Source organism: Neoarius graeffei, chromosome 6, assembly GCF_027579695.1.
Source record: "Neoarius graeffei isolate fNeoGra1 chromosome 6, fNeoGra1.pri, whole genome shotgun sequence".
Taxonomy (NCBI): domain Eukaryota; kingdom Metazoa; phylum Chordata; class Actinopteri; order Siluriformes; family Ariidae; genus Neoarius; species Neoarius graeffei.
Window position 1 is genome coordinate 48144373 of NC_083574.1, and position 27732 is coordinate 48172104.

General features: G+C 39.5%; 1 protein-coding gene across 2 annotated transcripts; it reads right to left on the reverse strand.

Moving 5' to 3' along the window:
• rfx4 (regulatory factor X, 4) lies at nucleotides 1-27048 on the reverse strand. 2 transcript variants are annotated; one of them, XM_060922927.1, is made up of 18 exons: nucleotides 27006-27048; nucleotides 24037-24123; nucleotides 23743-23803; nucleotides 22192-22315; nucleotides 21109-21170; nucleotides 20721-20934; nucleotides 20125-20202; nucleotides 19811-19974; nucleotides 13640-13740; nucleotides 13487-13545; nucleotides 9883-10027; nucleotides 8901-8995; nucleotides 7712-7829; nucleotides 5153-5272; nucleotides 3879-4040; nucleotides 3582-3744; nucleotides 3343-3481; nucleotides 1-270 (listed from the first exon to the last, which is right to left on the reverse strand). In XM_060922927.1, exons 1-18 carry the CDS (start codon nucleotides 27046-27048, stop codon nucleotides 1-3), a joined length of 2205 nt encoding a protein of 734 aa, XP_060778910.1. The 2 variants fall into 2 exon arrangements, with proteins under 2 accessions (XP_060778910.1, XP_060778909.1); XM_060922926.1 differs by having other exon boundaries at nucleotides 3582-3747.
• Nucleotides 27049-27732: the final 684 nt, after the last annotated feature.

Sequence of the window (27732 nt, forward strand, 5' to 3'; positions counted from 1 at the left end):
CTATTTGGCCCACCCTGTAGTAGCTTCCCCACTAATATAGGCAAAGCCAGGAAAGTGTTGTGCATGCTCATATTCAGAGTTCCTTCGTGGTGTTAAAGAGGAGTACATGTCCCCTGTAGAGGCATAGCGTGTTGAGTGCATAGGAGTGCTGGAGTAGCTGTTGGCTGAGGGAACATCTGGCCAGCGGGGGGTCATTGGGGTTGCATGCAGCCGAGGAGTACCACCCATCAGACATGGCTCCATGCGGGACATTGGGCTGTTCAGTGAGTACTAAAGAAATAAAGGGGAAAAAACAGTCAGTGTGTGTGTGTGTGTGTGTGTGTGTGTACTGCAGTCATGTATGTTCCATAACTGCACTTTAAACAAAATCGCAAAAAAGTCTCAGAATTCAAAGACACACGATGACTGATTAGCTGTCATGCTTATGCTATATATCTTTTATGTGTAATGTTATATACACTGTAAGCATTTTTCAGTTACTGAAAGCTACCATATTTTAAGGTATCTGGCCAAGAGAACAGTTTAGAAAAAGTATCGTTTTAGCTATAATTTCACATAATTCATTTAGTCATAACCAGAACTAAATTGCATATCAGTTTGAGAAATAAAGAGATATTAAGGAGATATTAAAAGCTATACAAAATACAAAATGCATAAAAGATACTTAATCCAATGCTCAATTATGATAGGTCAAAAGGTGTCAAATAATTTTGTATAACTCCGTATTTTCAACCACAAGGTTTATATTATTAAGGTGCTTCTTTTAATATGTTATTATTTCTATAGTAACAACCTACACGTGGACTTGTATGGCGGATGCTCCACTTTTTTTTTTTTAAAGTGTGTAATCATTGGTATGGTGAAGTTCTAGAGAAAATATTTAGGTACTAGCATTCTTGGAAGGAGATGCCAGTGTCTGCGCTTCAGTCAGATGTATATATCCTATAAATTTAAAGTGCATATCACGGGTAATTTCAGGAGCAAGATCAATGTAATTCTCCTATTTTATATTAAACTTTGGTCAAATATCTGTCACATTCTGCATTCTCTGCAATTTTTTTTACCTTGCGCAATACCAGAAAAATTCAGTTGAAATCAAGCCATTTGAGGCGAATTGGTCCACCTCTGAAAAAACTTGCCATTTGAATTTCCTGGCAAACACTGATTTTCTTGACGTCATCTGCGGGACGCCTCCCTCTGAATCCTACGTCAGTGCTGGTTTGTTTATGAGAAAACGTCCTGGTGGTTTTCTGCAAATTTCTTCAATGTTATCGCGTAATTATTAAAATGGTTAACAGATGTATCGTAGGAGGGTGTAGCAACACCAATCTTGATGAGATTAGTACTCATCGTTTTCCAAAAGACCGGACAATGAGAGAGAAATGGGAGCGCTTGGTCTACACAGACTGTGCACTGAAACCGTGCAAAGCTCGCGCAGCCTGCTGGCACTTCCGCAGATAACATCACGAATCTGGCTCCAGACTCCCTTGGGATTTTTCCAGACGCGTTTTGTTATTTTATTTTTTTTCTGCTGTAGACAGATGGCCTTGTGCAAAATTACCCTTCTGGATAAGTGTGTAAAGGGACATACTTTCATATAAAAAAACCACGAAATTGGTCCAGAATATGCCCTTTAAGGTGTCTGATACAGGAAAGTCATCATGACAGAGGGCTTTGAAATTTCTCTTTTTTTCCCTTCTTCTTCTTCTTAAATTAAAGAGAACGAAACTTAAAGAGAAGCCGGTGAGGGAATGACTGTAGATGCTACGTATATGTAATAACAGGAACTAACTTGTTTTGCAGATGTTCTACAACATTAAAAAAAAGCTTCAGGACTTAATGTTATTAGAAAATAATCAACAGAGTGTTTCAATATTTTTGCAACAACAGCATATCCTGAAATGTTTAATTCCTTACATATGACGTCATATTTATTTCCATAAACAATACAATTAAGCAAGTTATAAGGTTGAGTTTAAAGAAATATTATTTAAGCAGGGACGCTATTTAGGGACTTGACATCAAATTTTTGTTGCCATGGGTAACTCAAGTGATCATAAACAAAATTAAAATCATACATGTCGACATGTGTGCTTCATAAAAATCCTTTCTGTCTTCAAATAGGAAACCAGCATAGTGTTCCATTTGTGTCGTGTAAATCACTTCCTACTGAAAGCATCCACTCAGACAAAGATCAGACATTGTGCTTGTTTTAAACACACGGAGGAAAAGTGGAAATAAAAATCTCTGTCCTCTCTAAATAGAAACAGTCCACAGTCCATACCATTATGAAGTACTGCAGCATGGAAAAAGAAAGTCAGCCGGGGTCTGACCAAGATATGAGGCTTAGTGACCTCTTGTTCGTGCAGAGAAAAGGGGCCATTGAATAACAATATTTTAATAAAGGCGTGCTCGGTCTGGTTTGCCGCTTGCTGGCTGGGGCTCTGTGAGGCAGCTATTGAGTGTTGGGTAGAGGGGTGTTGAGTGGGGGGCTGTCAGAGCTGTGACCAGGCCACCTGTCAGTGTCTGCATCCGCTGTAGAGAGAGCGATTCACCCCGGCTGCTTCGGCAGCACTGAGGCTGGGTCAAAGATCTCTTGACAGGAAATTACTATTGCTATTATGTCTGCTTTGGCTTACAATATACGATGCCACCAACCTGGCAGTCTCTTTCCTTTCCATGTGCAGTTCAGTTTAACCACTGCTCGGCACTTTCAGTTCGATAAAAATGCAATTTGTGCATATCTTCTGCAATTTGTAGCCAGTTTCTGCATGAAGTAGTACACTAAATGCAGAACACGTGTAATTTATTTACTTTGGACTCACATGTTCTAATTAAGGGTGGTGAAGAACGCATACAATTCTTTGTAGGACCACCAAATTAAAATGTTATTTCTAATTGTTTGCACAGAAACATTCCTGGAAAAAAAGAACATACGTTAACTTGGAATGAAATGACAGAGACACAGTTCACCCACAGGCTAAATGATCCATTACTATGGCCCTCTCTGCATTATACACAGTTCAGCATTTCACATGCTAATGACCACAGTTTGTCATACACCATTCTTATTCATATTAGCGTAACAGGCCTTGTAAGATGCTATTAAACAGGCAGGAGTGGAATCCACTTCCATTACCATTTCCATTTCAATGAATGGGAATACACAACTATTATGCAACTATTATGAAACACTGGAAGTCATTACAGTTGCATAAAGATGTATATTGGACTGAACAAAGCTTGAAATCAATAGATGGTAAGACACTGCCATTATTAGAGAAAAGTTTCACATTGTTGGCATATTCAGAGTAAAGGAGTGAGTTCTGGTGGACAGCTGACCTGTGCAGAGGAACGGTGGTAAGAGGAATAGTGCAGTGGGGTGGGGAGGCCTGCATCATGGGGCAGACTTGGATACTGGCTCTGAATGGCATGATGATGCTGGTTTGTGTAGCTGCTGTAGTTGTAGCTTCCCGTGTAGCTAGGAGAAAGAGCATGAAAGAAAAAACAAAACAAAACCAATAGCTAATAAAATCAGGATTATTGGAACCATTCATCTGTATCTCTTGTGATGGGCTCACCCATGCTCGTCTCTGTATGGGTAGACTTGCATCCGGTGTGCAGACGAGGTAGGGTGCACTGGGGCGCTGCTACGCATACAGGACAGCTGGGATCCTCCGTCGGGGGGATTGCCTCCTGACGTGGTCACTGTGTATGTAAGGGACCATGTATATGACTGAAGAGCTCCTGGTATAGTACACACATATACAAACACGTGTTTCTCCCGTGGACCTCATTTTAATTACATAAATGATAGAGGAAACCTTTTACACTGCCAAGATTACGTATTAATCGGAAGTTTTTGAATGCTTACATACCTGAGGTAATAGACACACTGTTGTATTCTGGGGACTGGGCTGATGTTGGGGTGCTGGTGGCTACTGGTACCGTTCCCACTGAAGGCACTGACTTTGCAGGAGAGTAGGGTTCAGGGGACACGGAGGTGCTCTCATTTAGCATCATATCCTCACTACTGTCTGCTGTAGGAAAGCAACTTTAGAAACCTCAATACATAACATACGCTTAACCCAATACTTTATTTGGAAGGCCTGTACACCTGGTTATTCATGCAATTATCCAATCAGCAATCATGTGGCAGAAGTGCAAGGCATAAAATGCACAATAATACAGGTCAATAAGCTTTGCTAGTGTCATTGATGTCAGTTCCAGACAGTATTTCAGAAACTGATGATCTCCTGGAATTTTCATGCACAATATTAGGTAGAGTTTACACATAATGTTGGGGAAAACAAGAAGACATCCAGTGAGCGGCAGTTCTGCGGGTAGGAATGTTTTACTGATGAGAGAGGACAGAGGAAAATGGACAGAATGGTTTGAGTTGACAGGAAAGCTATGGTAACTCAGACAACCACTTTTTGTAACTGTGGTGAGCAGAAAAGCACCTCAGAATGGGCAACAATCCGAATGGGCTCCAAAAGCAGGCTCCACTCCTGTCAGCCAAGAACAGGAATCTGTAGCTGCATTGGACACAGGCTCACAGAAACTGGACAGCTGATGATTGAAAACACATCGCCTGGTCTGCCACATGATTGGGTGACTGGATAACTGCATGAATGAGCAGGTGTACAGGTACTCCTAAGTGGCATCAGAACACCATATACACGATATGCTTCATTTTGTAATCTTATGATGCCATAATGTTCATTCAAAAAATATCATGGGTTCCTTAACACAAAATGAGTATGGCTTTTTCTTTTTTTTTTTGCTTGACGTTTGCTCTGCCCATTGAGCAACCACAAATAAATAACTAACAGCTTACACAAAATGTGCTTGTCCTGGCTGCCCAAGGTACTAATTTGTCCACCACTCTCCGAACACACAGTGTTAATCGCTGCCATCTTTTAATGATAACACATGACAGTGATGGTCCTATACTATGCATTATGTGCTATTGTCACTTCTGCTCTCAGTAAAATACATTCTGACTTATCTACATTGTTTTAGCTTTGCATATGCTGACGTTACATACTCTACCATGCCTTATGTTAATTTCCTAGGTTTATTTGTTTCTTAATAAAGATGTTTTTGAATATAAGACATGATAGCTGACAGCCCATATCCTTTGACTCACCTGTCGTTCCCTCTCCCTTCATGGCTCTCATCAGCTCATTGGCTCTTTCCTGGCAGTGCAGTGACTCCAGCAAGTACAGCACATAGTCATCAAACATCAGATGAATCAAGTGGAATGAGCCTGCACATACAGGACCAAGGAATATACAATAAATGACAGTGTACCATATTCTGTGCTTATACACAGAGTCTTTCTTAGGAAAGTCCCAGCAAAAGTGAAAGGTAAGCTGTATAAGGCAGTAGTGAGACCAGCTGTGATGTCTGGATTGGAGACCCAGGGGCGCAGATACGTTTTTTGAACTGGGGGGCACAAAGCTGCCAGCAAACCAACCCCAACCCCACCCCCACCCCGTGTTGTCAACGTGTTGACTTTCTAACTATGCCTGTGTGTTGCGTGAGCGGCAGTCAGTCAACAACTCTTCGCAAAGTTTCCTTATGAAACAATATGCTCGCTGAAATTATGGCAGGGAACGCCAGATTAAACATTAAAACTGGCTTCTGAGCACTGTATCTACAGGCTACCACCGAAAGAAGGAGGCTATCAGAAAGGCATCTCTACTCCGTACGATTTTACTTTCACTACGACATTACTTTGAACAGACTATCAAAAAATTGCAAGGTGATATCATAAAGTAAGGCACACCTTACTTACAGTCGTTGTTTTTTGAAAAAACGATGCAATCATTTTCTGCCTTTTCGGTTTGGCACCCTTCATCATGCCGTGTTGGGGTCCTGAACTAGGAGCTGTCCCCAATATGCCTGTCAAACTTGTTGTGGGTAACCATAGCAACCAAGCTCGAGCTCGCAACCTGTGCAGTCTGCGCAGCTCAACCAACTGAATATCAGTCTTTGTTTTGTTTTATGTGAGTTGTTGCAAATATGTATGTACTGCTGTGCACCTCAATAAACCGAATGGTAATTAGTCTTTTGATTTTTCCGTGAGGTTTGCCTTATGCAAAGAAAGACAGCATAGACGTTTTTTCCTCCCTATAAGTGGGGGGGACCGAACAAGGTGAATTTAAATCTGGGTGGGACGAATCCCACCCGTCCCACCCTCTATCTGAGCCCGTGTGGAGACCGTACCCTTAACGAAGAGACAGGAGGCAAAGTTGGAGGTGGCGGAGTTGAGGATGTTAAGGTTTGCGATGGGAGTGACGAGGTGGGACAGGATAAGGAACAAGCACATCAGAGGGACAGCACATGTGGACAGCTTGGGAATTAACTTAAGAGAGATGAGACTGAGATGGTATGGGCACATCCTGAGAAGAGATGCAGAGCATGTTGGAAGGAGAATGTTGAGGATGGAGCTGCCAGGCACACGAAAACGAGGAAGGCCAAAGAGGAGATACATGGATGTGGTGAGAGAGGACATGAAAGTGACAGGTGTGGTAGAGAAGGATGCGGAAGACAGGGAGCGATGGAGACGAAAGATCCGCTGTGGCGACCCCGACTCGGGAGCAGCCAAAAGAAGAAGAATTAGAAGATACACACAGTCTTTCTTAGTTGTACAGAAATCTATACTTGGTTAGGCTTTTGTTAGACCCTCTAACGAATACAGATTACAAACTATGATTATAGATTAGACAGAAATCACACACTTTTTTTTGAGAGTCGTTGGTGCGAATATAATGTAAAGGCCCTCACTCATAACAACCGGGGGAGGGAAGCACAATCCTCACATTGTACAAGTAAGTCCAGTCAGTGTGTGCGTTATAAACCCCATGGCTATTCAGAGCACCAGGCGCAAATACTGCCCACTCATAAAATGGGAAGCAGGAGGAAACACTTGCGGAGGGGGGTTAGCCTTTGTTAATTAGCTGTTTTGTATCAAGAGCTGCATTATCAAAACACTGCAACCAGCTGTGTCTTTGATATTCACAGACAGAGCCGAAGAGGAGGGGGTCCTCGCCTCTTCTTATAGTCCTTCTTTCAGCTACTTTGCTTTAGACACGGAACTGCTGTTAGCCAAGAGTTAGCACGGCAGCCATGTTGACATGAAGCTTTGAGATTTGGATTGTGAGAAAGCTCTTGAGAATAAATTCAGAGAAATAGACCTCAGGTCACACTAGACTAGAGATGAGTGCAAAGTGAAATAGTGCAAAAAGTGAACCAGCTATTTAAAACCTCAAGAAAAATACAATATTAATATTTTAATTTGTTTTAAGATAGTCACATTTAAAATAAAATTTTACTTGTATAGTTCTTTTAACAAGTCACAAAGCAGCGTTACACAAACCAGGATGTAGATTTAGATTTAATGAACAAGCCAGAGGAGACAGTGACAAGAAAAACCCGCTGATATGAAATTGAGCTAAAATACTTCAAGATACAAAAGACAGCCATTCTATTCTGCATGATACCAGATAGTGGGATTATACATTATAGTATATGGCTGTAGAAGAGCAACAGCAAACAGTATTAATTGTGCTGACAGGATGTTCAATATGGGTACATTGTGAATAAGACTGCTAAGATGAGCACATGGCATTCAAATATCTATCTCATGGGGGTTACACCCCAGTGCGACTGTAGTAGAATATCACGGCTCTTGCAGACTCACCGAAGCTGGGGGCGCTGTGCAGCGTCATGTCCCGGATCACTCTTGTCCCAAAACAGGACCACATGAGAAGAAACTGCTGAGCAACCTTCTTCAAGGATCCAGGTCTCTTCCCTGCCACCTAAAGGAATATTACCATGAGAAAAGCTTTGGGGGAGGAGGACAAGGGCCTTAACCTTAGAGTCCACGCTGGGGTCTAACCCCAGAGGAACGAAAAACATGTCAACAAGTCAACTATTTGACTTTCCCCTAGGGACACGCCTTCCCATTCAACTATTGTCTGCTGGGTAGTGGACGTTCCCAAGGCGACCAAATTTTTACAACCCTATATCTGCAATATAATGGGTGCAAAAGAAGCCATGAAGACATCATTAAGTCGGGGAACAGCAGCACAAATGGCCCAGCATAAGCCTGTCATAATAGGGTTGGCATTTAGACTGATGCTTCACATTTCAGAAGCCCTGCTGTTAAAAAGAGCACCTAAGGTATATTTAAGAAAGGGTTAAAAATCATTTTAAAAGAAAATTCATATTAATTTGAAAGTACTTTCGAAACAGAGGAAAAAACAGGGAAAGGGCTTGGGTTTTTCATACACTATGTTGTTTATATTTTCTGATTAAATTTTAAACATGCAGAAGAAAAAGTGTTTTTAGTATAAATATGCAGGTGATTGTAGAAAATCGCGCACACTGATTGGTCGAAAAATTTGGGTTATTTCTGGATAATCACTTCAGGCAACTCGGCAAAATGGCCGCCAATTGCTTTGTCACTGTAAGCGAAGGAAGAATTACAAATGATGAAAGAAAATGCCGTTCCTACAAGCACTAAAGATGCTACGAAGTTTGGTCGAAAACTATTCAAAGGTAAGGTGGAATTGTGATTTATTTCATCGATTTCAAAACAAAGTATTTTATGCGAGTCGGCATAGATAAGTGACACAAGTCTGCGTGCATTACATTTGCATGCCGCTTTTGAAGTTTGAAATAAATGATTTTTTAAGATACAGCTGTTGTTTATTTTTTTTAATAATCACTGGTGTATAATAACCTCGACTTCATCTTGGTTATTATTCACCGATATTCACTTTGCCTTCTGTGAATAACTGTTAAATAGGGGAGTGATTTGTGAACAGGTGGTCTTGTTTAATAGCTGATATTTCTACCGACTGAAAAGACATAAAAGCTAAACTGACCCGTACAACACATCTGTCCACCATAGAGTCCAGCCACTCGATGTATGCTTCAATGGGAGACTGATCCTCTAGAAGCCGGTCAAACTCCTGATACACTGAGAGAAGTAAATCAGGATGAGAGCGATTAAATGGAAAGAAAATTAAATTCCTGGGTGCTTTGTTAATGCTAATTATCCATCGACAGTCATTCATGTTTCGAAGCAGTGCTTCCACGAGCATAGCAGAAAATGTCATGCAGTTTACTGCATGTCTTTGCTAAAACACAAACTTCATAAGGGCGGATTTTTCAAAAACTGAAGATCAAGGGTTTTTTTTTATATCCATATCAATAAGTAAATATATTCAAACTCTGTTGGCATGAACTTGTTATGAATTAACACATTATGCCCCTTAATACAATTCTGAACAATGATACAGTGCCAAAAGCCAATTTCTGAACTTTGAACTTATCAGTCATTTGTGGCTCGCCACTGAAATGAGTCTGAAGTTCTCCCTGGTTGTTAAAAGTTCGAGGGTAAGCTCGGTTAACCTCTCAGCGGCTCTAATTAAAGACTGCCTCTCATGACCGTGGGAATGATTCAGCCCTGGGTACCTACTACAGCTACTGAGTGACATCAGACTGACATCAAACATCAAAATGTAAATCTTGTCCTGGAGCACAATACTTCCAATACAGATACTAACAATTCACTGTTAATCACTACTAATAAACTCATATGAACTTCACATTCTAGCAAAGTGCGACATGGGTAGCAGAGATGACTCGTTTATTACATCAGAGTAGCTGTAAAAAGACCAAAATATTCCTTTCGTTAGGTTACGAGCAGTTAGCCCTGAGCCTTTGTGTTTAGTTTTATATGACTACACTGCTCTTTTTACTCTAGGGAAGAAAATAAGCTGTTTCTACAATTTAATTTACGCCCCTTTCCTCATCTCTCTAGCAGACATTATTAATCTATTAGTTGTTTAGTCACTCACTCACATTGGATTATGAGTCGTCTCTGGTCCTCCCGCGAGTCCTCCATCGTGTAAAGTGTCTGCTTAGTGATGCTGTTCAGATCTACATTCCTCCAGTCCTCCAGCATCTGAAAGGTGATATCTGCACTGTGGATCACAGTCCGTGACGCCTGCAGGTAGAGAAGTGTGAAAAAAAATTCAGTTTAGTGGAAACTTTAATACAAAATAAAGAACACAAAGCATAATATTTATACCAACAAACCATTGAATGGGTTAAGTTTTAGACATGTTCATTTATTATTAAAATTAACAAAAATGGTAAAACAGTGTATGTTAGGATATTGATATAAAATTACACACACACATTATATATATATATATATATATATATATATATATATATATATATATATATATATATATATGAGTGATTCCACGCTTATGAGTACTGAAATGGGGACATGAACTTATTCACCTAAAACCATTTCTTTTTTTACCATCAGGTCACAAAACATGTAATCTTTAATGAATGATATGTTAAAAGATAACTTTAATTTTCTGAGATGTAATAAAAACATATTTATATGCCAAAGTCAAGCGTATGAGTTCCAAAATGATGTCTGTTACATTACTTCTGTTACGATTGTCCATCTCGCGTCTGTTACAAATTAATTACAATCTAGCTATATACCATGTTAATCTTATTGAAAGAATGTGTATGTTTATTCTACTACACATGCTTATTAATTATATTTGCTAAAACATCACCTTCCTATGTTTCAAAAAGTAATTCTACATTGTTAAAATTGAGAATATATATGTCCACAACACTTCTGTTACATTCTGACTTTGGCATATAAATATGTTTTTATTACATCTCAGAAAATTAAAGTTATCTTTTAACATATCATTCATTAAAGATTACATGTTTTGTGACCTGATGGTAAAAAAAAGAAATGGTTTTAGGTGAATTTTTAAAAATAAGTTCATGTCCCCATTTCAGTACCCATAAGCGTGGAATCACTCATATATATATTCAAAAGTTTGCATCTTCTTAGATGAACGTGATATAAATATTCACTAATAATCCCCCCACCCCACTGCTTTTATCACTACCTCTTCCATATCCTCTGGTCATCAGTATTCGGATCATCTCAGTAATATTTAATCCCACACCACTGACTCAAATACATCCTAGTGTAACTCGAAATGCCATAAACTGGCTTCTTCAGATCAGGTCTGGAGACAGAGAGGTTTATTGTAAAACTTTTTTTCTTTTGGTTCTTTTCAAACTATTTAACTGTTGTGGGGATGCAATTCTAAGTACATCGCATTTCATTTAACACAGGGCTGCCAACTTTTCGAAATTCCTTGGAGTGAGATTTTTTTTTGGGGGGGGTTGACGGCAAAATTTTTCCGCACACCATGCAGTAAGTGGGAATTTTGTATTCAGTTTGATATTCACTTGTCCCCCTGCATTCTGGTGTTTTTTTTGTGGGTCGTCCAGCTGGAGATGGACAATGGGGGGGGGGGGGGGGGGGGGGGGGATTTTGGATTTAGTAGATGTTCCTGCATTCTGGTGGATTTTTGGAGTGGCCTGCTATGCCATACCTACATTCTTACACACCCTGACTTGCCAGGCCTTCAGCTTGTGGCCAACAAAAGCACCAAGTTTTGGCTTAAAAGCCCCCACACTAGAAAACTACAGATGACTGCCAATGTTCCTGTAGCCCTATAGACCTGTGTTTCAGATTTAAAGGCAAGTTCATGTTTGAAAATATTTCATCAGCAAAGCCTAAACACCTTCTGAATTGAAACTAAATGTTAAGTTTTTAATAACTGTTGCAAAAAATAAGATTGTCCCTCACTGACTATTCATTATGCATTTAAGGGCTTTCCCCACCACTGGGTTCAGCAGAAGATTGGCATGGGGAAAAATATCAACAGCAAAAGAACAAATAAAATGCTTAAACAGTAAGCAAAATGTGCATGTGCTACAAGAAACATTAAAATAATTAAGTTTGAACAGTATTGAAACACAAAAAGCTGAACCTTGGCCATAGGTGGGAATGTGCACACAAAGTTGGGCTTAAAAATTTTGGTCATACTTAAATAAGCTATATTAATATATTTCTTATTAATTTATTCCTTATCTATGTTTCTTATTAGTAATAGAGCATTTGTCAGGGCCTGTTATCTGACAAATATTCTCTACCTGTCTTGCCCTCTTTGAAACCCTGTCTCCTCAGTATATTGTTCTCTGTCTTTTTTTTTTAATTATTCACAAGTTCAAGTTCTTTGATATTACAGGTGACCATGCTTTATTTACTTTAACTGAGAAATTACATACATCATAAATAATTAAAGGCGGCACGGTGGTGTAGTGGTTAGCGCTGTCGCCTCACAGCAAGAAGGTCTGGGTTCGAGCCCCGTGGCCGGCGAGGGCCTTTCTGTGCGGAGTTTGCATGTTCTCCTCGTGTCTGCGTGGGTTTCCTCCGGGTGCTCCGGTTTCCCCCACAGTCCAAAGACATGCAAGTTAGGTTAACCGGTGACTCTAAATTGACCGTAGGTGTGAATGTGAGTGTGAATGGTTGTCTGTGTCTATGTGTCAGCCCTGTGATGACCTGGCGACTTGTCCAGGGTGTACCCCGCCTTTCACCCGTAGTCAGCTGGGATAGGCTCCAGCTTGCCTGCGACCCTGTAGAACAGGATAAAGCGGCTAGAGATAATGAGATGAGATGAGATAAATAATTAAAAATAAATACCCTGTAAATAAACAATAGGTATGGTGGCTAATGGCTCTTCTTGCATTTGTAATATTATCTCTTACTTGCTTTATTTTACAACATTTCCAGTATGGCTTCAAATAAAGTCATAAAGTAGGATAACATACAGTAAACAAACTAAAAATGCGCCTTAATAAACGTGTGCTAAGGAGGTGCTCTCCCGTGCTGCTTGTTGGGGAAGATAGAGGCTGTGGCACGGCAGTAGGCCTATAATGATTTAGCATGCCTAGTACACAGTTCTCGATATGGCATTAAATATTCTCACAACACTTATAGGCTAAAACGATTAAGAAACTTTATATAAGTTCATAATTACGCCAGTAACACCACACATTGGCGTGCATATGTACAAACCTGTCTGAGACACCCGTCTTCAACTCGAATACCTTCTTCTCTCTCCTCTTCCTCTAAATTGACGGTAGGCAATTATCCAACTTCCGGCGAGTGCAGCATCATTAGATGCGCCACCTACCATAGGGGAGTGTGTACAGAAGGGAACACCTCTCTGCCTGTTTAGCCGTGCATAAGGCGCAATTGATCGATCGCAAGTGGTTGGCGCGACGCAATGGGTAGCCTAGATCAGATAGATAAACTAGATTTTTTTCTAGCGTGAGAAATCGGAGGTATGGCGTGTGAGCGTGTGAAGACAATCAAATGCGTGTGTCTCACGCTCATTGCGTGAGAGTTGGCAGCCCAGTTTAACATCATGTATTTAATTTTTTTGTAACTAACTGACTAACTATAATTGGACATGTGGTAAGATATACAGTATATTTCATATGAGAAAACAGTGAAACGCAAAAGATGTATATTATTTCTGGATGCAAAGTCATTTTGTCTTACCTGACAAAGATGATTTAATGACGTTTGCCGCTTAAGGATCTGGGAGAATCTTCTAGACACTGAAAAATTAAAAAGTTAAACATTTCTTTCACATTGCTTTAAGATACCTCAACAGTCCAGACTCAGTATAAATGCAGGTAAGATGAAACTTACATTCAAACTTGATGTTGCGCAGGTTCTCGGGCAGATCGTGCAGAGCCACCCTCAACCACTCATCAAGCTGTTTAGCAAATTTCCTGATGACCTGAGTCAGGCTACATGGACCATTAGAACGATTATTTTATTTTAAAAAATGAAATACTTGTACAGCTAATTATTAAAAAGACATTATGTAAATAAATATGGTGATGTCATTTAATTTATATAAAAGTCAGTAAAAGAGATTAAAAAAGTGAATATAAAGAAAAACTGTTGAGGTAAACATGCTGTGTGTGATGACTCACGTGGACATATATATATATATACAGGTCCTTCTCAAAAAATTAGCATATTGTGATAAAGTTCATTATTTTCTGTAATGTACTCATAAACATTAGACTTTAATATATTTTAGATTCATTACACACAACTGAAGTAGTTCAAGCCTTTTATTGTTTTAATATTGATGATTTTGGCAAAAAAGTAAAGGAAAACCAAAAATCTCTATCTCAAAAAATTAGCATATTTCATCTGACCAATAAAAAAAGTGTTTTTAATACAAAAGAAGTCAACCTTCAAATAATTATGTTCAGTTATGCACTCAATACTTGGTCGGGAATCCTTTGGCAGAAATGACTGCTTCAATGCGACGTGGCATGGAGGCGATCAGCCTGTGGCACTGCTGAGGTGTTATGGAGGCCCAGGATGCTTCGATAGCGGCCTTAAGCTCATCCACAGTGTTGGGTCTGGTGTCTCTCAACTTCCTCTTCACAATACCCCACAGATTCTCTATGGGGTTGAGGTCAGGATAGTTGGCAGGCCAATTGAGCACAATAATACCATGGTCAGTAAACCATTTACCAGTGGTTTTGGCACTGTGAGCAGGTGCCAGGTCGTGCTGAAAAATGAAATCTTCATCTCCATAAAGCTTTTCAGCAGATGGCAGCATGAAGTGCTCCAAAATCTCCTGATAGCTAGCTGCATTGACCCTGCCTTTGATAAAACACAGTGGACCAACACCAGCAGCTGTCATGGCACCCCAGACCATCACTGACTGTGGGTACTTGACATTGGACTTCAGGCATTTTGGCATTTCCTTCTCCCCAGTCTTCCTCCAGACTCTGGCACCTTGATTTCCGAATGACATGCAAAATTTGCTTTCATCCAAAAAAAGTACTTTGGACCACTGAGCAACAGTCCAGTGCTGCTTCTCTGTAGCCCATTTCCTGCACACACCTGTGCACGGTGGCTCTGGATGTTTCTACTCCAGACTCAGTCCACTGCTTCCACAGGTCCCCCAAGGTCTGGAATCGGCCATTCTCCACAATCTTCCTCAGGGTCAGGTCACCTCTTCTGGTTGTGCAGCATTTTCTGCCACACTTTTTCCTTCCCACAGACGTCCCACTGAGGTGCCTTGATACAGCACTCTGGGAACAGCCTATTCGCTCAGAGATTTCTTTCTGTGTCTTACCATCTTGCTTGAGGGTGTCAATGATGACCTTCTGGACAGCAGTCAGGTCGGCAGTCTTACCCATGATTGCGGTTTTGAGTAATGAACCAGACTGGGAGTTTTTAAAAGCCTCAGGAATCTTTTGCAGGTGTTTAGAGTTAAGTCGTTGATTCAGATGATTAGGTTAATAGCTCGTTTAGAGTACCTTTTCATGATATGCTAATTTTTTGAGATAGGAATTTTGGGTTTTCATGAGCTGTATGCCAAAATAATCAGTATTAAAACAATAAAAGACCTGAAATATTTCAGTTGGTGTGCAATGAATCTAAAATATATGAAAGTTTAATTTTTATCATTACATTATGGAAAATAATGAACTTTATCACAATATGCTAATTTTTTGAGAAGGACCTGTATATAAAATTTGCTCTCTTTCTGTGCATGTCTCAATCACAAGTACAGTATTAGCATTTTAAATGCTGGTTAAAATCTAGGTCCAACAACCTGATCGGCATGGTGGTGTAGTGGTTAGCATGGTCGCTTCACAGCAAGAAGGTTCCGGGTTCGAATCCAGCGGCCAGCAAGGGCCTTTCTGTGTGGAGTTTGCATGTCTGCGTGGGTTTCCTCCGGGTGCTCCGGTTTCCCCCACAATCCAAAGACATGCAGTTAGGTTAACGTGGGGCGGCCTTGGGCTGAGGTGCCCTTGAGCAAGGTACCTGACCCCTGACTGCTCCCTGGGTGCTCTAGTGTGGCTGCCCACTGCTCTGGGTGTGTGTGCGTGTGTTCACTGCTTCAGATGGGATGAATTTCACTGTGCTTGAAGAGTGCGTGTGACAAATAAAGTTTTTTTCTTCTGATGCCCTGCTTACATCTACATTTATCATCTAATGAATTTAACAATATTGCTGACAAATTTCAGTAAGGTACACTACCGTTCAAAAGTTTGGGGTCACTTTGAAATGTCCTTATTTTTGAAAGAAAAGCACTGTTCTTTTCAATGAAGATCACTTTAAACTAATCAGAAATCCACTCTATACATTGCTAATGTGGTAAATGACTATTCTAGCTGCAAAGGTCTGGTTTTTGGTGCAATATCTCCATAGGTGTATAGAGGCCCATTTCCAGCAACTCTCACTCCAGTGTTCTAATGGTACAATGTGTTTGCTCATTGCCTCAGAAGGCTAATGGATGATTAGAAAACCCTTGTACAATCATGTTAGCACAGCTGAAAACAGTTGAGCTCTTTAGAGAAGCTATAAAACTGACCTTCCTTTGAGCAGATTGAGTTTCTGGAGCATCACATTTGTGGGGTCGATTAAATGCTCAAAATGGCCAGAAAAATGTCTTGACTATATTTTCTATTCATTTTATAACTTATGGTGGTAAATAAAAGTGTGACTTTTCATGGAAAACACAAAATTGTCTGGGTGACCCCAAACTTTTGAACGGTAGTGTATAAAGTTACAGCAGAAAATCAGTCTGATAGTCAGCATCATCCACAGGTAAAAGTCGCAAGATATTTAAATATGAGCCTTATCGTTGTTGCTTCACTTGTCTGCTCTCTCTGTGCTCTTACACTGGTGAGGAAATAATCACCAATTAATGAAAATACAACCCCAAATCAGAAAAAGTTGGGACGGTATGGAAAACTAAAAAAAATTTAAAAAAGAAAGCAGCGATTTCTAAATTTACTTTGACTTGAATTTCATTACAGACAGCATGAACCCAAGATATTTTATGTTTTATCTGATCAACTTCATGTCATTTGTTAATATACATCCATTCCTCCATTTCAGGCCTGTAGCACATTCCAAATAAAGTTGGAATGGGGGGAATTTAGGGCTAGTAATGAGGTAAAACAATTAAATAATGATGTGATTTGAAACAGGTGATGTCATCAAGTGATTGTAATCATGATTTGGTACAAAATCAGTATCCAGGAAAAGTCTTTGAGGAGCAAAAATGGGCCGAGGATCTCCAGTTTGTCCACAAATAGATAGCAAAATAATTGAAATGTTGGAAAACAAGGTTCCTCAAAGAAAGATATGAAGGGATTTGGATATTTCACTTTCTCTGGTGCATATCATCATTAAATGAATCAAGGAATCTGGAGGAATTTCAGTGCATAAAGGGATATATAGATACAACTGTGCTTCTTAATTCCATGAAAGGTGTCATCAACTATGAAGGGTACTGTAGATAGACAGACAAAATTACACAAATAACTAAATTGGCCAAGAGGTGCCATAAAAGATGATGTGCACACAACACCTTAAGTTAAAAAAAATTAACAATGTACCAGAAAAAGGAAGATGAGTGTATGCAAGGGTATACAGAAATTCAACCCAAGGCAGCTTCATGAACCTGAAGCAGTGCTCAGCTCCACTAATGAGTCTATTTTGCGATCAAAAGGGCAAGGGCGCAAGCCTAAGCTGAAGACCCATAATCTCTGATCCCTCAGATGGTAGTGGATCAAGAACCGTCTTCATCTATATCTGATATAACCACATGGGCTTGGGATTACTTTGGCAAACCTTTGTCAAGAACTACAATACGGAGTTACATCCACAAATGCCACTTAAAACTTTACTGTGCAAAAAGGAAGCCTTATGTTAACTGTTTCCAGAAGTGCTGTCAACTTCTCTGGGCTCGGAGGCATCGGGGATGCACCATCATATTGTGGAAACATGAACTGTGTTCAGACGAATCAGTATTTCAGGTCTTTTTTAGGAAAAAATGGATGCCATGTTCTCTGGATGAAAGACGAAAAGGACCATCCAGGCTGTTAGCAGCAACAAGTCCAAAAGCCAGGGTCTGTCATGGTATGGGCTTGTGTCAGTGCCCTTGATAAGGTAACTTTCACTTCTGTGATGGCAGCATTAATGCAGAAAAGTACATTGAGTTTTTGGCGCTACATATGCTGCCTTCAAGATAACATCTCTTAAAGTGAGCTTTCAACAAGACAATGCAAAACCACATTCTGCACACATTACAAAGGCATGACTGTGGAAGAAGAGGGTGCCTGTCCTCTCTGTCCCCAATGGATAGTTTTCACATGACGTCACAGAGTCGGGGATTCCCTAGTGGCGGCCATCTTGCGGGTCAAGCTTACCGTACGGGTCACTGAGCACACATTGTAACGCGCGAGTACAAAGTCTTCAAAAGAACCCAAGCAGGCTATTTAAAGCTAGCAATGGTGCACACCTGTTGTATTCATGGCTGTCGTAATAGGTCAGATGATGACGTCAAGCGGAGCTTTTATGGAATTCCCACTGTACGGGAGCACGAAGGCGAGCAAACAAAGAAACTCAGCATACAAAGGAGAAATCTATGGCTTGCGAGAATCAACCGCAAGGATTATCAGCCTTCCAAACACAGCAAAGTCTGCTCCGATCATTTTATAAGTGGTAAATTGTTTAAATAAACAATCAATTGCAAATCCGTTACAGTCCATGAAACATAGGAAGTATAAGGATGAGAAAAAAAACAGTGAATCGGAAAGCTGCGCACATTTGCGCAGCTTCGCGCAAATGTGCGCAGCTTTCCGATTTAAATCAATTCCGATTTAAATCAACTCGATATTATACACACACATATATTTATATGCAGTGTTGAGAGCTCTAAAATTCCAATGTTTACATACCTTGGCTGTAATTAGGACACGACTGTCACTTGTTTTTATATGGTGGACTTCACGGACCCAACCACAGACAAAATAATTGTATGACTCCAGCGACTTGTATGCTTTGAGGTCGTCAAGTGTGTAGGCACTTTTACTATTCACGAAATAGTTCACAATATCAGGGTACGATATGGATGGCAGCCCTGCATAGTCACTTGAAAATGCATCTTTGTCCACTTCGTAGGGGTCAATTCCCCCAATCAAGGCCAGTTTGGCTGCATACCGTTGTCATGAGATGTCGTCCAATGTATCCATATACTTCCGTTTGCTTGATTTTGCCAACATTGATCTTTATTTTAGAAAACTGACTATATAACTTCATAAATTTGTCCGAGATAACGTAGCCGGTAATAGCGATGGTCCGTTTTGTTTGCCCCACAAGATGGCGGCTGGAAGGCGTTCCCCGGAATGCCGTGACGTCAGTGAAAACTATGTATAGAGAATGTGTGGTGAATTTTTAAATGAAAAATATGACACTGATGGCCCCGTATTGTTGAACACCTTAAGACCTGTTGGCAGGAAGAATGGGACAAAATAACACCTGAAATGCTTCATCAATTGGTTCTTCAGTCTCTAAACATCTTTTAAGTATTGTGAGAAGGAATGCAGCATGATAAAATGGTAAATGCTTTACCATCTCAACTTTTTATGAAATGTGTTACAAGAATCAAAACTGATATAAATGCTTATTTTGAAGAAAAAACAACAGCAACAAACTTCATGAGGTAAAACATCAAATAATGTGCTGTTGTATTGTTTTGAGTGAAATACAGGCCAAATATTATTTACAAATCGTTTTCAGTTTTAATTTCAATTTAAACATACCGTCCCAACTTTTTCTGATTTGGGGTTGTATGTGTACATATATAAATATGTTTGAGCAAAATGTTATACCATTTTTGTTTCAATTGTTCCACATCAGGATAACTTTTTCAGTCAAAGGGCAAAACATTAGAAGAATTCGAGTAGTTAAGAAGTCAATGGAGAATAGTAATAGGACCATAGGACCTAATATACACATACACACACATACAAATGGACAGCAAACACTCACCTATCAGGCAGGGCCTGCAGGACTGTGGGCATGAGGACTCCTGAAATGGCTTTGTATAAGATGGAGTCACACACACCTACAATGTTTACTACAGTAGATGAGCCCAAGACAGGCAGCATGTGTGGAGGCATGCCTTGCCAAAAATGCAACAGGAAGCTCTGGACCTACACACACACACACACACACAGAATGGGAATTATTAAACCCTGATCTCCACTGTGAGAACAAATCTTTGGGTTGTGATAAAAGACCACAGGTGTCAATAAGTTTCAGTTCATCCAGTGAAAAAGAAAAAAAAACTGAGATACACAAACCTCATCAAAATTGGCTCGTATGACGGTGTCTAGTATTCTCTGGCAGTGAGTTCTGTACATCATGATAAACGTTGAAACCTGTGAATAAAACAGGTCATTTAAATGAGACTTAATGACAATGTAATAAATGAAATAAAATGTTTGTTGTTTTTTTTTTGTATTATGACCTCTCATTCCTCCTGAACACCTGCCGTAAAAGTTCTAACAAAATATATTAATTACAAAATAAATGACACATAAAATACTTTTGCCAATAAAGCTGGTCACAAATTTTAGTCAAATGCGGTGTATAAAAAGTGGCTTTGGAGATCAGCAAGCCGTAAACCATTTCAAATTACAGCTCCTTATTTAAAGCAGGACAGCTAGAGTCTGTACTTTGTTGTGTTTGAGATCTTATTATCTACTTGAAAGATTAAGAGTTTGCTAGGACCCAGCATTATAAATCCTCTGGGCCCTTGTTTAAATCCAGACCCAGAAAAGGTGCAGGGGGCAGATGAAAGGGGAAGCAGGAGGGGTGGGTGTATGAGAAGAGATGGGGGGTGGGTCGGCTGGCTAAAGAAGAAGATAGTCACTGGGTTTTTTAGTGCTCTATTTACCTTCTGTTCTGGCAGAATGGCAGGCAGATTTAGGTCTTTGACATTTGGAAATTCTGGCAGCAGAGTGCCCAGTTTGGAGCGGGGTGAATACGCCACTGTCTGCTTGGTAACCTCTTTCTTGCCTGTCTCGTTTACCCAGGCGCCACCCTTCTTGGAGTACATCACATCATAGTACTGTGAGCTCTCCTTCACTGCTAGGCCATAGTAGTGGTACCTGAGAGAGAGAGAGAGAGAGAGAGAGAGAGAGAGAGAGAGAGAGAGAGAGAACTGAGATAAATGTACTGACACAACAGAGTAATTATTCATTTGTCGTGTTAGAAAAGTAAACAGAATTATCACATAACATGAGAAAATAATACACAGACAGTGTCAGTTTGTGAACACTCACTTTGATTGGCCCCTGGTTCCCAGCCTTCGTGTCGTTAACTGAGGAAACTGCTGTCTTATTATCTATATAGGAAAGGGCACAAGAAATCATTTACTGCAGATCACACATTGTTCTTCCTTCACATTCGCAAACTGCTTACAAGTTAGACAGTTTACTTAAATCTACTGGACATGTCCAACATGAAAGGAGGAGAATTTGCAGTGCATGAAAGACGCCTCTCTGTTTGACCACTGAAGTTCTTGCCAGTTGTCACATTCGCAAAATTCATATCCAACAGCTCTTCTTTCCATTTTTTTCCTTTTTCCTATGTCTTTCTCTGAGCGTCTGTCTCTCTCTGTTCTGTTTTTTTGTCCATGAGATTGGCTCCTTGGTCCAGCTCCCGGTGCAGAAACTTTAGCAAACAGTGGAGTTCTCCATTGTGTGGGATGAAAAAAGGGGCCAAGCTGTGAAGTTTCTGTCAGGCTCGGCTTGATAAATGAGCAGACAGGGAGGCAGCCCCAGCTCTCTCTCTCTTTTTTGTCCTGAATCAATGAAGCCTTCCTAAAGGACACCCCACGCTGCTTCAGCCACTGATCTAACATTCCGCAACATCTCACCCTTCCAAATTTCCTTTAATTACACATTAATCCAGGCCCCCTCTCTTTTTCAATATCCTCGGACAGGAGCTGGGGAATGGGGCAGGGATGTCAGGTGGTGCCGACGTAAGGAGGTGCTTGGACAGATTGTGGGAACAAGGGGAAGCATGTTTATAGGGTTAGACTGTTAGTTTGTCACAAAATAATAATAATAATAATAATAATAATAATAAAAGTGACAGTAATGTTCTGCTATTCTATTAAAGGGTAGTGGTTTTGCACAAATGTCTAAAAGGGCTTGAGCAAGGCCATTAACACTTACCTGTTCAACTCCATTCATATTATATGCTTCAACCGTCACTTGTACTATTACAAATGTATTAAAGCCATCCAAATGCATTTAGCATCTGAAACTGATGCTAAACTGAAGTACTGTATGTCTCTTAAAAATAATCCCATGACACAATTCAGCTATAATGCTCAGAATAACTGGTTTGTGAGAGCTTACCTTCCCAAAACTGGCAGCATTGACAGGCTGAGTGCCATGCTTCTCACAGAAGTCTAGATAGTGCATGTAAAGTGCACTGCGAGGGACACACACACCCTCAGCAATCTCATAGTTCTCCTCCAACCTGGTGAAAACCATCTCATCAACACAAAGGTTCGAACATTCTGTTGCATACCATTTATGAGGAACTTTTCAAAAATACTGACATTGTACTGAAGCGATGAAAGCTAAATTTGTATTAACTGAAGTCAGTAAGCACACTAGAACTGTGTCTAATCATTTTGGAATGAGTTTCCATTTTGATTGACTAGCAATTCAGTCTTGATTAACCACTTTACAACTTTTGGCGGAAAAATACAAGAAACGGCAGCAAAAATGTACGCTTGAAGTTAGTTCTAGGCATGCTTTTTTTTTTAAACAGTAAAACATCCCTGACTATAAAACAGATGAAAAATGTTTTTTAAAAAATTGCAAAATTAAAACCATAAATAAAACAATGGCATATATGAGGCAAATATATAGCATTCAATAGCGAATTTGTATTCATAATATGCCATATACAGTTGTTATTCAAAATTGTTAACAGGTTGAGAGATTGCATTTGCAGAGTTTATTATTATTATTATTATTATTCACACACATGGGCTTTTTGTATCTAAATAACAATCAATCACATTTAATGAAATCGTTTTCATTTCTGGCTTGGACCTCACAACAGTCATATAATAAATGCTTTTGATTCATATCTAGAAACTCACAAATATGAATATTTATTAGCCATGATATTACTGGCATATTCCTTTTAAGAAAACATTAATTAATCAGTTCTTCAGCTTCATGGGTTGGAAACTTAATTCAGTTCTCAAGAAGGGTTTTCTCACGAATAATATTTCAGTTATACTCTGTAACATAATTCTGGATTTTTATGTCACATATAAACCATATATACCTTGTGAAGTTGGTACAACTGTAATGTAAGACACCTTCATTAAGAAAACAACAACAATAATAATAATAATAATAATAATAATAATAATAATAATAATAATAATGTCAGCAAAGGGTGAGTAAAGCTTGCTGGGTGGATGTACAGTATAGCAGGCCCTCGTCTGTTTTGATTTACAGCATACGACATTGTTTTATTCTTTACATCACTGAGTAGGCTTTTAAAAGTCATCATCCAACATCTTGGCAGAAAGGAGCTGATGTTACAGTGAACTCCAATTCTGAGCTTAAAGCGATTAAAACCGTAGGTATTGGTATCTTTTAAATAGTCACTGGCACAGCTATGTCTACCATTGGACCAGAATGAAAACAAAAATAAATCCTGTGCACACAACAAAAATCCTCAGGGTCAAATAAAGAACTACAGTGATGTAGAAAGTGTTACAGCGTCCACTTATATCCAGCTGTGCTTATGAAATCAACACTGGGCTTTTTTTTGCTGTGAATGAATCTCTCTCTGTCTCATGAAGTGTCATACTTAACATTGAAGTTTTAACAGCCCAGTACATGAAACTGATGAATAAGGCTGAGTAACTGCAAACTCACCATTGTAAAGTTGCAGGTGTGGAATGACGTTTAGATGCCCGGTTATTTTCCTTCTCTTCGTCTTTGACAGATTATTAAAAAAACAAACAAAACAATTCCGGAATTAAAAATATGATTTTAAATTTGGTTACATTTTGGTTTTGAATTTAAAAATCCATCCAATTAAATCATGTCTTCACATCACCTTTTTTTTTTTTTAAATCTCTTGTTTTTATGGGAAAAAAATGAAACCTAATAATTGACAGTTTGTAAAAATGTTATCAACGGGTTGTGTATTGAAGTGTCACGGCTTACTTTCATCTGTGGACATGTTCCCCAGGGATGTGTGGCTGGAATAGGGTTTGCTCTCGCTTTCATTCAGGCACCTTTCAATCCAGCTCTCTGTCAAAGTGTACAAGTGGAAATGTTCTTTTCACATACACAACTCATTTTCATCAAAGAGAAAGTCAACTTTTTTTTAATACTAGTCCTGCTTTTTTCACAGTCATATGCATGACTGCATAACGCAACAGCTGTAAACTGGGTTGGATGAAAAAAGAGTTGGTGTAAAATACAATAATTAAGGTTTTTTTTTTTTAGTTTGTGAAATTCTGTGGAAAAGCAAGGAATAGACATTTTCATGATGCTCAATTTGAACAGCCCTGGAGGATTAACTGGAAATGCAAGTTTATTGGAAAACTAGGAGGGTCCAACAACCTGTTCCATTTTTAACAATATAAGCAACAACAATAAAGCTGGGATTAATCTGAGAGATTAGTGGGTTTCTTCTATGGACACTTCTTGTCATATAAATGCCTGTTCTAATGATTTGCCCTGCTTTATCAAACTACTTTTCCCCAGGGATCATTTATAGGCCTTTGTTAAACAATACCACAAGCAGTTTGTGCTATTTTGTTTATTTCTACTGACTTTATCAGAGAAAAAAAAATACTCCAACAGGAAACTAGCCTACAGGTAGCATATTTTAAAGGTTTAGGCTAAATTGTCTCATCATAAAATACTTCAGTAAAACTTCTGACAGGATATTTTAGGCTCAGAAAACATCTCATATGAAGAAATATGAATTGATGGACGTGCAACGGCGCGCATGCGCAGAAGCTCTTTCTTGTCGGGCTTTGGAGCAGCTGATGGTGTTCTGCCTGTCGCGCGCTTGTGTCCGGACCGAATGAAACGCGCGTGCGTCGAATTATCACCTCCGCTGAGTCCGCGCGCTCAGCACTGTTCCGGTCCGTTTCCGGGTTGTTGCCGCAACTCAGGTGAAGCACGCGCACCATAAGACCACACTAAATATCAGTGTCAAAACTGTGCACGTGCAGCGTTCAGTGCGACAACAGGCTCGGTTTTGGACACAGCTCGAGGCCCGGCGTTACGGTTTCCGGCACAGGCCGTGACTACTATCACCATAGCAGCGGTTGCCAAGGATGTGCGTCGGTAAGGACTCGAGTTCAGACAAACTTTCTCTGAAGTTTCAATGGAAGAACAATTATTTACAGACATTCATAATCGTGTAGAATGACAAGGGTCTGTGGTAATTAATAAAAAATAATAGTTTGCTGCAGTATAGTGTGTATATATATATATATATATATATATATATATATATATATATATATATATATATATTCTATACTGCCACAAACTGTGGTAACTAATAAAAAAATAGTTTGTGGCAGTATATATATATATATATATATATATATATATATATATATATATATATATATATATATATACACACACACACTCTATACTGCCACAAACTGTGGTAACTAATAAAAAAATAGTTTGTGGCAGTATATATATATATATATATATTCTATACTGCCACAAACTGTGGTAACTAATAAAAAAATAGTTTGTGGCAGTGTATATATATATATATATATATATATATATATATATATATATATATTCTATACTGCCACAAACTATTTTTTATTAATTACCACAGATCCTTGTCATTCTATAATAATTATATTATTATTTTAAAAAGGCATAGATAGATAGATAGATAGATAGATAGATAGATAGATAGATATGCCTTTTTATAATAATAAATTTAGGAGTCGGGTCACATTACTGGAAATAAATGTAAATAATGAAGGCTCAAAAATGTTCTAATGAAACTTTAAAAAAAAAAAAAAATCTTCAGGGTTTCATTACACACCGAGTGTTTGAAGGATTGCCGAAAAGCAGTTGGGCCTAATGGATAATTAGGCCACAACAAAATACATCTTCTCAGAAATGAATTCTCCTTCAGCTATTATCTGCTACTCGGTTATAATTTATCCGGTTATAAACAGAAACGTTAATTGTCCAAAGTTGTCTTAATAATAAAAGCTATCCTCGAGCTAGGCTGTTATAATTGGACGGTTTGTTTTGTGCGCAGCTTGAGTAGGTCTAAATAATTGGATTAAATCCAATCTAAAGGCGAGACGGATCAAAGATCGTTTCTTGTGTGGTGCTGAATATCATCAGAGAACATCCACAAGAGAAAATCTAGATGGTTTGATAAGATACAAGTTTTAATCAAGGAAAGATTGTCATTAGATTGTTATTGTATTTTAATACGCAGCTACTAAGCTCCTGAACCTAGAAGATTGATAGTCTTGGTGTATTTAGTGTTAAAAACTTTAGGCCTAATCACAAGCGAGATGTGTTGGGAATAGACCCAATTTCACTTTAAATCAAAGAAAAAAAAGGTGAACTGAGATTTAGCAGTAATTAACCAACTGTTTCCAGTAACACATACACTAGCACTGTTTAAAAAAAATCTCACACACACACTTCTGTAGCAATGCTTTTCACCTTATGCTACTTTTAAACAGCGGACAAAATAAACGGAGCTCGGTGCATACAACAGGTGCAGCTCTGGGCCTCGACTTTTACCCTCATTCACCACAAAAAAATGTCTCCAAACCTCTTGAAAGAATTAGAAGCAAGGACCAAAAATCTCACATTTAAATTCCAAGTGACTCAGATGCCACTCAAAAGTTCATTATGATGCAAAGGTTGAACATTACATTGTTGGCATGCATCCTTTGAAGCAACGAAAAAGATGAAAATAGCCCTCCAGCTGTTTATCTCTAATAAGTTAAAGTCACCAAGCTGTCCTGCTGAAGGATTAAAAAAAAAAAATTAAATGTTAAAAAAAAAAATTCTCTACAGTAAGGTTGAGGTCACACATTTCCAAGGCTTGAGTCCCAAAACTGCCCAGGCTCCCAAGCATCCCGAAAGCCAGGGGCAGTGCGGCAAGAACCAACCTGTGGATTCCATATCAGGCTCTTCGAGCAGCCCACAGTGCATCCTCTTCCCATCCAGTGTCCCCAGGGCTCCTCTGAGAAAATGGCTTTGAGCAGGATTCCCCCTCCTCAGCTCCCTCGGAATCTCTGAGAGCACTGCCTGTCACTGAGACGCATACAATGTGCTGGCTACACAGAGAGAGCAAGTGAGAGAGAGAGAGAAGAGAAGATGGTGGTGGTGGTGATAGTGGAGGAGAGGTGGTGGGGGTGAGGGTTGAAGCGGTGGCGGGTGGTGTGAGGGTCAGAGACTCCAGAAATCCAGAGGGGGGAAAAGCCAGAGCCGTCAAAATGTTTGCTGATGTTTCATGGGAAAGGGGCTGATTTTATAGGAGCCCTGATGGGGGACATGTCATTGATAGGCTCGGCAGGCTGATGAATGGCTTCGAGTCAGATGGGGATGTGGCAAGGCTCACTGGAAGTCTTTTGTGGGGCTGTTTTGAATAAGAAAAGCTCCCTCCCCAGAAAAAAAAGAGGCTTAGATCTACGCAATCCCAGCACTGTGGCCTCCCCGTCTCCCATTATAGCATTTAATACGTTTTCATACCCCCTCCCTACACACACACACACTGCCCCCACTGCCTCCGTTTTAAAGTTCTTGATCCAAGGGCCACTTTTTGGCCCATTACAGAAGTTTCGTGATGTCTGCATCTTCTTTGGTAAACCCAAGTGGCATTTCACGAAACAAGCT

Bases quoted from the DNA above. Each gene is read 5' to 3' on its own strand.
- rfx4 (XM_060922926.1), bottom strand. From the start codon at position 27,048: ATGCACTGTGGGCTGCTCGAAGAGCCTGATATGGAATCCACAG. The intron at 20,935-21,108 runs GTGAGTGTTCAC...TCTCTCTCTCAG, and splicing joins GGAACCAGGGGCCAATCAAA to GTACCACTACTATGGCCTAG. The intron at 8,996-9,882 runs GTGAGTGAGTGA...TACTTCTCTCAG, and splicing joins GAGACGACTCATAATCCAAT to TGTATCAGGAGTTTGACCGG.